Source organism: Prenolepis imparis, unplaced genomic scaffold (assembly GCF_030444845.1).
Source record: "Prenolepis imparis isolate NDT839.2.m4 unplaced genomic scaffold, iyPreImpa1.0 SCAF_7, whole genome shotgun sequence".
In the NCBI taxonomy this organism is placed as follows: domain Eukaryota; kingdom Metazoa; phylum Arthropoda; class Insecta; order Hymenoptera; family Formicidae; genus Prenolepis; species Prenolepis imparis.
In genome coordinates this window covers 1,183,319-1,194,667 of record NW_028141165.1, presented here as the reverse complement: position 1 = coordinate 1,194,667, position 11,349 = coordinate 1,183,319, and the positions used below count along the sequence as shown (strand labels likewise).

General features: G+C 43.2%; 1 protein-coding gene across 1 annotated transcript; it reads left to right on the top strand.

The window, feature by feature from the left end:
• Positions 1–1,776: 1,776 nt before the first annotated feature.
• Cdgapr (GTPase-activating protein CdGAPr) lies at positions 1,777–10,929 on the top strand. The gene is made up of 7 exons (XM_083042966.1): positions 1,777–1,910; positions 2,405–2,542; positions 2,608–3,015; positions 3,126–3,456; positions 3,547–3,880; positions 3,964–4,882; positions 5,355–10,929. Exons 1-7 carry the CDS (start codon positions 1,839–1,841, stop codon positions 7,809–7,811), a joined length of 4,659 nt encoding a protein of 1,552 aa, XP_082899092.1. The 5' UTR covers positions 1,777–1,838; the 3' UTR covers positions 7,812–10,929.
• Positions 10,930–11,349: the final 420 nt, after the last annotated feature.

Below are 11,349 nucleotides of genomic sequence, written 5' to 3'. Positions count from 1 at the left end.
GTGTGTCTCGCGATTTCACGGTGATGCGGCGCGGAAGAAACGGGAGGAAGACCGCGACGAGGTAGCCGCGTTGGCTCTCCCGACGTCCTCGATGTCGCCTCGATAAGCGAAGCACGGGAGGCAAATGGAGACGGATGGAGACGGATGGACACGGCTCGGGCCCTCGGTGAAGTATCCGGCTGACAGAGGTTCTCAAAATCAGGAGCGACGTTCGAGTGGGTATCCTGCGCTTCGACGACGACGACGACGCGTTGCTCTTTCCCTCTTTCCCTCTCTCTTGGACTTGGTAGTAGTAAAGCGCTGTCGTTGAGCACTCGGTGCGGCCCTGTTAGTAGAGTGGCATCAATCCGGCGCTTCGCTTCGGCCCATCCTCTTCCCTTCTCGAGGTTTATCCTCTCGTTCGAGCGTGCGCGACGTTCGGGCGTTGGATGTGCGGCTGAAAGAGAGAGAGAGAGAGAGAGAGAGAGGTAGAGAGAAATCGCTCGTGACATAATAGCTCCGTTATTTCCCCCGTGCGAGAAGATTTAGTCCACGCAGTGGCAAGCAAGAAGGAGGAGAGCGAGAGAGAGAAAGAGAGGGGGAAGTTGCGGAAACCCAGCTGTTCTCTCGCCAGAGCCTTCGCGGACTTTTGCCGGTGTGTGCGGGGAGATCCGATATCGTTGCCTCCTTCTTTCACTCCAGCCACGACTTACGCTTCGCGATGTAAATATACGCGTATCGTATCGTGATGTTGCGAGTCGCGTGTACGCGCGAATCCGCTATATACCCTTATTACGGTGCAGTTTCGCGAGCCGCTAATCTCGGCATATGGCCGTGTAATGACTCGTTTGACGCCAAAAACCGAGGGAGACTTGTCTCAATCTTGAGATATTAAAAGCTTAACCCTATTTGTACGTGTATGTGTGTGCGTGCGTGCGTGTATGTATGTGTGTGCTTTTCGGGTTATTGGCACTTTCGCGCGCGAGAGAGAGAGAGAGAGTGAGAGAGAGAGAGAGAGAGAGAGAGAGAGAGAGAGAGAGAGAGAGAGAGAGAGAGAGAGAGAGAGAGAGAGAGAGAGAGAGAGAGAGAGAGAGAGAGAGAGAGAGAGAGAGAGAGAGAGACGTTCGTACAATAGACTCGCCTTCTGCGACATCGTAATAATTCCGTATCCGATCGTGTCGCAGACGAGAAGAGTCGAAATTACGTGTTTATTGCATCCTAAAATATCGACTGTATTGAGATAAAAACATCTCGTGGAGAGCTATTGTTTGAGAAATGACAGAGTAAGAGAATCATAAATATGTTTATCCGACTTTGTCGAGACGTTTCGAGAGACAAGTGTAGTTGAAACTTTTCTTTTGCTTAGGATTTTACTTAGTATTTTTATTTTCGTGTCTGCATGTGTGAGTTACATTGCATGTTAACGCAACGCGAAGTACGGCGAGCCATACACGCACTTGGGAAAAAAAGGGTCGCAACCGGATCTCGTCTCAATTCATGAAAAACAGATGTTTCCTGCGCGAACACACATTTTTGCAGACGTACTCTTCGTGGACGTCAGTCTTATTTTCTTGCAAATTTTTTATCGCGTTTTTACTTTAATAATAATAATCTGTTATTTGGAAAAAACGCAAAGTTAATATTGAAAGCGAGCATTCTGTGGAGGTTGCGGATGAAACATATCTATCTGATACCTTTCAGCGGGTCTTTCATCTGAAATAATAATGTTATGTCTCTTTCAGAGAAACTGAGAGAGAGGCAATGGCTCGATTGAGAGGGATGTAAAAGCTAGCTGTCATCGTGGCAAATTGGGTCAAAGACCTAGATCCTCATCCTCCTCGTTCTTTCACACAGAAAAGATGCCTGGACCGTCGATGCAAGAGAGACCCCGTGCACATCGGCTCACAGACATCGAGTCACAGACTGCAAAGGTTTTAACAATTTCATTATTTTATCTAAAGTATATCTACATAGTTGTAGATGGAATTTGTGATGGAATTTACGATGCAAATCAAGCTGTGTTAATCAAGCGTAGATGAATCGTATGATAAACTGTGAGAGATGTGTCTTCTGATTGAATTTTATTCAGCTACAGTTGGATAGATTTGTGACATTTGTATAAAATTAGATTTTTGTCATTCAGTTTTGAAAGTACATTGTGTGGATTTATTAAATTTATAATTTATATCTTTTATTTATATACAGTTACTAAAGATGACCCAAAGTGAGACTAATGTTTAACGTTAAACTAATAAATAATACCTAAAATTATTTAGGAGTCTTTTACTCGCTTCTTTATCTCATGTTTGACTCTTATTTGCCTTTTTATTGCCTATATATTCTTATATAATTTATTATACTTTACTATAAACTTACAAAGACAATTTATTAACGTCAATTCATCTTTCTGTGAATGGAATTGCAGGGTCTGGGTGGTAATCGAACGGACGACTTCAGCACACCAGTTAGCTCTGGCAGCAACATGAGTAATATCGCGCGCTTCCCGAAACTCGACGAGTGCGCTCACTTTCATTACGAGCACGTTGAGCTGAGTACTTTGGAGGTAAGATGATAAATGCGCGAGATAAGCGGAGAAATATATGATTCGAGATACGACTCGGCTTTCAGGTTTCCATCAACGAAGGATCTACCAACGATTCGGAGAGCTACGCCGTTCGAATAACGTCCGGAGATGCGTGCTGGACGCTACAGAGGTCTTACGACAACTTCGTCATGTTCGACAAGCAACTGCACCGTTGCATATTTGACAGAAAATTCTCCTCCTTAACGAAGCTTCCAGATGTTCGGCCAAAAAATGCCTGTGATATATTAAAGGATTACTTGAGCCGGTTCTCGCAATTGAATCACGAGGGTCTAAATTGCGGCCCGGTGTTGAATTGGTTACAGCTCGATAATCGGGGAAGAAGAATCCTGGTGCCCGAGTCGGATTCCTGTCCTATAAATACCCCAGCCGTCGCCGCGGCGTACGCAGTGAGGCCTTACACCGCTCAGGCACAAGATGAGATCTCCTTCCAGGTAACTTCTTTCGCTTTCACTTTTAGAGCGTGTGCAGTTGGTTAAATTGCGACGAAATTACGAGGACTTGGATGATGATTGATCGAAGCGATGATTTACGTGACAAACAGGTTGGCGACATGATATCCGTCATAGACATGCCACCGGCGGGAGAAAGCACGTGGTGGCGCGGAAAGCACGGGTTCGCGGTTGGATTTTTTCCAGCCGAATGCGTTGCTGTGATCGGTGACAAGGTACCGCGTCACTTGACGGTTTCGACGACAGTCAGATCGAGATTACCGGTGAAACCTGTGCTGCGGAAACACGGCAAACTTATCGCCTTCTTCAGATCCTTTATTCTGAATCGGCCTTCGAGGAGAAGATTGAAGCAATCGGGGATACTGCGGGAGCGAGTGTTTGGTTGCGACTTGGGAGAACATTTGCTAAACTCTGGTCAAGATGGTATAAATTTTGATCATATTTTTTATAGATATATTATTATCAGATCAATTGATGAAAAAGAAGCGAAAGGAATTATTTATTTTTTTGTAGTGCCTACCGTTTTGACATGCTGCGCGGAATTCATAGAGAAACATGGTCTGGTCGACGGTATATATCGTCTTAGCGGTGTAACCTCCAACATTCAAAAATTGCGGAACGCTTTCGACGAAGATCGAGTCCCGGCGTTGCATTCTGATGAGAGTATACTGCAAGATATTCATTCGGTGGCGTCGCTGTTAAAGATGTACTTTAGAGAGCTGCCGAATCCGTTGTGCACGTATCAGCTTTACTCCACTTTCGTTAATGCGGTTCAAGCTGGCAGCGACGCTGAAAGATTGAGACGAATGAGAGATGCTGTTAGAAAGTTACCGCCACCTCATTACAGGTACTTGTTTCATTTCTCACTTTATCACGCATCTCGTCGATATGTGAATTGATGATCTTATTTTAAAATTATTCTTTGCACAGGACACTAGAATATCTGATGCGTCATCTGGTAAGGGTAGCCGCGCGTGGTTCGGAAACAGGTATGACCCCGCGCAACGTGGCCATTGTTTGGGCGCCGAATTTGTTGAGATGCAAGGAACTGGAAGTGGGTGGCGTAGCTGCTCTTCAGGGTGTCGGTGTCCAAGCGGTCGTGACGGAATTTCTAGTCTGCTACGCGGAGCTCATATTCGGGGACGGTCCTGTCGGCAGACCAAAGTCATTAGCGATCACCACGTCAGCGCGATTGCTCACTCTGGAGGAGGCGCGCAATAGAAGCCTAAGGGGTGAACCCGATTATATAGAAGTGGGAGCAGGTCCGGCCGGTTTACCGTTGCACTATCACACAGTCATAGAGTTGCCTCGCAAGAGAAATGGCTCAAAGCGATCACCTTCCCTAAATTGGAGGGCGTTGTTCGGCAGAGGGGCTGTAGGCAAAACGAGACAGATCGGTGGTACGCCACCGCAAGTAGAAACAGTGCCAAGTTCCTTAAACTCTCTGCGACGATTGAGACCGGTCAAGAGCGCCGACAGTTTGGACGGCGAGGACGGCTTGGGTCCTCTCTTGGGAGGACCGCCTCCAACCAGAACCTGCGGTCACAGTCGATCCGTTTCGCACGATTCGTACTTTGATCATTTGGCGGACGCGCCCAACGCATCCTCACCATTAGATCTGTCAGAGATACAACTCAATTTCGATTTAGAAGAGCGAGAAATGAGGATGCTTTCGGAAGAGGAAGGTGGCGGGGTGGCGTCGGTGGAAGCATCGCCGCGTCGACAGAGAAACGAGGGTAATCAATGCGCCGCCGCCTCTGGTGGATCCAAGAGAAAACGATCCCGCTTGGAAGAAAGATTGCACTGTGATGTCGAGCTGCGTTTCATAGACAGCCAAAGTCCCGATCAGGTAAACTAAATCGTCATTTACACACAACACACATATATGTATGTATATGTACACAGTACAAATGAATATACATTGATGCAAAGAAAATAGTTGTTTTTGAGAAAAAGTATGTAATTTGTAACTAGCAGCTGCATATTTTTTTTTAAAAACAATTACATGTTTTCTTTGCACCAATTAATTCCCCTCATTATTGTGTGGATAAAAGTATTGAGATAAGATTGGAAAGTGAATATTTTACAAGATATTGTATACTTTAATTTGACATAATTTTACATAAATTATGAAATATCTCATAAAGTATTAATTTTTCAATAATCTTAGCTCAATACTTTTATGTACAAAATAATGAGAGAAATCAATTGGTGTAAAGAAAACACATAACTGTTTTTAATAAAAAATATTCAGCTATTAGTTGCAAATTATATACTTTATATATATATATGCGTTACGTCTAATCTTTCAAATCTTTCAGGTGATGGTATCAACGAATGCGGATATACACAGCATCGACACACCGTCTCCGTTACCAACGCCGGGCTATTTGCCGTTACTATCGGAAGCCTCTACACCATTAACACCCGCCACGTTGCAGAGCACGTCTCACTCCGCGTCGCCAATGGCCAATAGTCCCAGAATAAGTTTTCGAAGTTTCACTCTGCCGTTAGAAATCGGTGATGAGCGCGATGAGAGCAGCGCGAATAAGTTGAAGGAAACTAGCGTGTCGTCTTCGGAGAAGCTGTCGGACTCTAGCCATAGATTATCGATAAACCTAGAGGATCGAGATAGGGGATTAAGATCATGCGAGAGGACTATGATTTGTGACGGGCGCGTAGAATTGCGTGATAGAAACGTAACCATGTCGCTTTCCAATGTTGAAAATCAGGCCACGAGTCAGTCGAGTGCGGTTGCTTCCATTTTCAATAATACCATGGAGATGACGTCATGTAACAGGTTGTCTTCTCTGTGCGGGGAAACGAAATCTGGCGGAATTACTATATCTCGCAAGGACGCGACGGGCGGATTGAGCTCGCTCGATTCCATAAAGATCTCGTCTAAATCGTACGACGAGAAGACGGCAAGTGCAACGAAGGAACGCGACGAGACTACCAATTCGTCGGATAATAATCTTGCCGCTGTAGCCGATTTACCGAGATTGCCGTCATCCAGTACGACCGATCTCGATTCTCCGATGTCGTGCGAGCAAACTCTGCAGGAACTACAAGAGTCTGGATTTGTAATCTGCGACGACTCCGACAAGGTGTTCACCAATACGGAGAATCGGCGCGTGGCGAGCAGTAGCAACGATTCCGGCGATTGGGTGATCATCGGAAGAACGACTGGTTCCCTCGCAACACCAATCAGCGAATCGACCAGCCCTAACGATCCCTTTTCGGAAGGTGGCGCGAATCCAACGACATCTCCGGAAAACGATTCCGAAACATTGTTGGAATTGACGTTGACCTCGACCGCCGATGCATTCCGCATCGGAGTCGATGACGCAAAATCGGCAAGTCGTATATCGACGCAGGAAAGCGAGAGAATGGTGTTCGACGTTACAGATACGAAGAAGTACGTGAAGAATCACGGACACGAGCGGGAAGACTGCACGAACGATCCGCAAACGAGTTTCGATTTTGTAAACGAGGGTAATCTTTCGGACGACTCCCATTCTCGATTGCGCGATCGAGAGAACGGCAATCGTTACTCGTGCACGATGGCGGATATCGACTCCAATCAAGAGTCCAACGCGAGAGAGCAGCAACAGCAGGTTCGCGCGTGTTACATCGAAGCCGATAACGCGAATGTATTTGGTACGAATCGGAACGAGGCGAGCGATGAGGAAAAAGAGACGGAAACTTTCGAGAATTATTACCGTCTATCGAGAGATACGAGTTCCCTGCACACCATGAATCACCCAAGATTTTCGGACAAATCCGAGGACGAACGAAAGAGGAGCACGGTTTCCATGACGCAGGATGACCGTGACGACAACGACCACTGTTCGAACGAACTGTCAAAGAAGTGCCAAAGTTTTGGATACAATAATACGCAAAATAAACAGCAAACTAATACGCAACAAGTACGTAAATGCGCTTCCAAACGTAGCGACGAGGCTCACAAGTGCGTGGCTAGTTTGCAGACTAATCAAATGCAAGATAACGTAGAGATGAGAATCCCTTCGGAGAACGCGGCCGAACCCTGCGAGGTCGCGCACGCGCCGGAAGGCGCATCCGAGCTGATGGAACGGACACTGGATGCTCCGACTACGTTTTCCAACGCCTCGTCTCCGACCGCCGGTGACGACACGGTGGTTCTACGAGATACCGCGGCCATTTTGCAGGAACTGGCTCTACAGAGATTATCCGGAGGTGCCGCCCTGGGAAACGCGTCCGCGAGAAGGAGGTACGAGAGCGAGACCGTCAGAGATCGCAGGAGCTTCGATTCGGAAATCGGCCGGGAGATTGTCAGAGAGAGAAGGATGAGGCAGGAACTGGATTGCGCGAGGGGCAAATCCGAGGAGCCGTCGTCGCATCTGCCGCCCTGTTTGCGGGCTCGTCACGCGAGAGCGACACGAGCTGCGTTGAGTCGATCTCTGGACGAAGCCAAGTTCCATCGGATGACGGGAGAGATCCCGACGTTATCAGTCCGGAAACAAACGTCCGAGGACGCGCAGCAGCATTGCTCCACGCCCAATGTCGGCGGCACCTCGGAGAAGATTCAGCTGAGGAATCTTGGCGGCCTGGATCTGGGCGACCCGCAGTGCAGAGAGAGAATCGAAAAGTACAAAGAGGAGAGGAGGATGTTCCTGAGGGACAAGTATCGGTCGGAGAGTTTTCGCGGAATTTCGTCCAAGGCGACGGAGGACGACGGCGAGCAGGCGCTGTTGAACAGGTTGAAGCAGAGAGCCTCGAGACCTTCTCTTCATTGATAAACTTTTTTTTCGATCTTGCTCTCTAAAGTAGTATAAATAAGTTTCGGGGCAAAGTTTATGTGTGGAAAACAATGCAATATTCATTATCTCTACCTGCATTTTAGAAGAGTGCAAATTATATAGAGAACGGCTATGCGTGTATGCGATCAAATTCTACAATCTTAGCATAATTTTTTTTTTTTTTTTTTTCTTTCAAAGCAGCGAATATACAGGGCAACTAATTAGAACGGAACATCGAACAAATATGTATTTAAACGATAGTATAATAGAGATAATAATTCGCGTTACCTTCCTTAAAAGAATTCCACACACAACTCATATATATTTTTATTGAATTTATATCCAATGTACGGTAAAACTTGTCAGCTTATTTGTACTACTCACGAATGCCGCTTGCATTCGACGGCGATGTTATGTCTGCTTTTGTTGCGAGCCAATTGAATCGCTTTCACTTGAATCTCATCAGGTGCCGTTGCGAATGATATCGGCAGTGAAGTTACGACGAGGATGATGAAACATAAGTAGTTTACTTGATCCATGACTCGTCTTCGCCATTGTTAGCTGAATTGTACGAACGTTTTTAAAAGCTGATAATTTATTACAAACTCAAAGAAAGATATTCACCTTTATTATTGTTAGAAGTTTTAATAACGGTTCTCTGTAATTATTATTATTATTATTAATATTATTATTCTCTTTGATTTTTTTTATATTTACTTGTATTCTTTGTACTGTTATGCTTGAGCGAACATGTATAATTGGATTGATGCTTTCTGTATGTACCAGAGTCAACAATTTCGTGTGGCTTCTTATGATGTAAAGTTGCAAAACGTTTCGCTCACCTGTTGCTTTCATGCGCTGCAAATAGTCTTTTATAGATAAAAAATAGAAAGATGTATATCTTTTTTTTTTTTATTTTTTTTTTTAAGAAAAGTCTTTACGAACCACGTAAAATTTAGTTTACGTTATCTATTTCATATATAGCTTTCGAAATAGTGCGTTATTTCATGGGAGAATAATTGTTGACGGGAAAAATATGGCAAAAATCGTGCGCTGAAGATCTCGGGTACATACATGAAGTTTGAATAGTTTCAAAAATGTATTTACGCGCTTACGCTTATAAATTTAGAGCGTTTCAATGTTATATCCTAATTATGGACTGGTCCATAATGATATCTCTTTTTTGGAAATATGTTAATATTTTTCTCTCGGTTAATTAATATGTACAACATATTCTTATAACGAAAGCGCGCTTATTGATGAAAGGCTTGCTTGAAATCAAGATTACTATCGAGACTAAGCAGTTCTCTTAAAAATAAGATATATCTTATCCTAGAGAAAGAGAGAGAGCGAGAGCGTATCGCGCGTCGTTGTATGTGGTCTCGCGTTTTTTTGTTTTTATTATTATTATTAAGTTGCAATTATTAAGCAGTAGTTTCGCGTTTAGCTACCTCACCACTCATCTCATTGCTATTATGAAAATGTTACGTCGCGCGACGCTCGGTTACATTTTACACAGCTTTATTTATTTTTAATCCAGCGAATTTAATCGCTTGCTCCCTCCCTGAAAAAAAAGAGAACAAATGGTATTTTTATCCGCGGATATTTTCTTTTTTCTTTTTTTTTTTTTTTCTCTTTATAAAGACATAACGCGAGTGCGTTTCTTTAGGTGACGGTTTGAGAAAACCGACCGTTTGACAAGACTGCTTTTTGGCGACAATTCTATCGAGTATGATTTCAACCGTGCTCTTATTATTGCCGTATATTAATTATAGACGTATTGTGCGAACAAAAATATTCTAATTTCTTACTTTCGAGAGCTGCGCACACGCTCCGAAAACATACGCGTTCTGATCTCCCAGCAAATACTCGTGGCATTTAATATAATAGACTTAGAGATTTAAATCGTGAGAAAAAAAATTGTTATTTCGCGCGAGGATGTTAAAAATTTCTTAGCGAGCGTAAGAAGAGAGGCGTCGTTATATATTGTTGAAATCTGTGAAATTCTCTCGGTTCATCTCGAACAACGATGCTCTCGCCGACATTTTACTTTTAATTATCAGCGTCATCAGGTATTTTTCAGCGAACTATAGGGATTATATTTCGAGACATCTTCCTTGCATCATCGTCCCTTTTACGCATGCTCACGCATCTTGGCTTGAATATTTCTCGAATATAATATAATACTTCCATCGCGAGAGATCGATGCCCAAGAACGGCATGCGAAGACACATACATATACGTAGTGGCGCGTATATATTTCCGACATTAATTATTAATTCATAAAATTATATATATATATATGTATACTTAGAGATTTTTCGATAATCTTCTCTCTTCCCTGGATATACCGGATGTAGTTTAATGGCCTAACTCTATACAGAGGTAGACAACGCCCTGAAAAACCCCCTTACAAAGGTACCTAACGAATGGATGAGAGATATACTCGTGTGCACAATATTGACGCGCAACAATAATACATCCGCGAGCGATGTGTATTTTTAATAAGTTGAGAGATTCTTGCGGTTTTTTCGCGAAATAATATAGTCGTAGAGACTCGTTAGGATCCATTATTGATGGCGCGAAAAGAGAGAGAGAGAGAGAAGGAGATGATATGGGACATGAACGCCGTTTAAAGCCATTATAAGTAAAGTTCCCTATAAAACAGACCGATAAACAAAGACTAATTCTGTAATATTTAAAGGCTAATATAGTAATCTTGTTTTTGAGTGTAGGCGGCTCACGCCTTCTCGCGGGCTGGGCGCATTTCTGTCCCTTTAGTTATAATCGTAATAATTGTTTCCGTTATAAATGAGAAAGACTACACTGTTTGTCGATTATGATTATAATATATACAAGAGTTGTAAAAAAAAATCGTAAAATAAATATAAATGCTGTAAACGCTGAAGGAAAAAAAGGTAGAGACATATATGTTATACAGACACTTTCCAATTATATCCTTTGGATGTTATATCTTTTGTGCGTATCAATAATTAACAGTAAGTCGTAAGAATATATTGATGTGTTATTTTGTTTTTCGGGATACCAAGCTCCTGAAAAGTGCAAACTAAAAATTTATATTCATATAAAGATCGTTCCCCCGGCGAATTGTATCACAGTTTTGTTAATATTGTTTCCAACTTTGAGCAAATGTGATTTTTAGTTTAAAATCAATTTGGCTGATCGACTCGCGAAATTGACATATTAAAAAAAACCATAAGAAGATGAAAAATGTTTCTTAGATTCTATAAAGATCTTCGCGAAAGATCACGAGAAAAAAAAACACATTTAATCTTCAAGAATTCTTGATTTAGTATATAAATGAAATATACAAAGTATGAACTTTTGATGAATAAACTAAGCGAATGAAATTTGCCCTAATAAAGTGCGGCCCTTGATTGCTGCGAGATAGAGATCCATCGGTTCGGGAGTAGATTTCGGTTGAGCTTTTTCTCTAATACGCGCATAATCGCAATATGTGTCTCTTTTGAACTGGGTGTTGAGCCGGTCTGTCCGCTCCCATTGAGCCTCAATT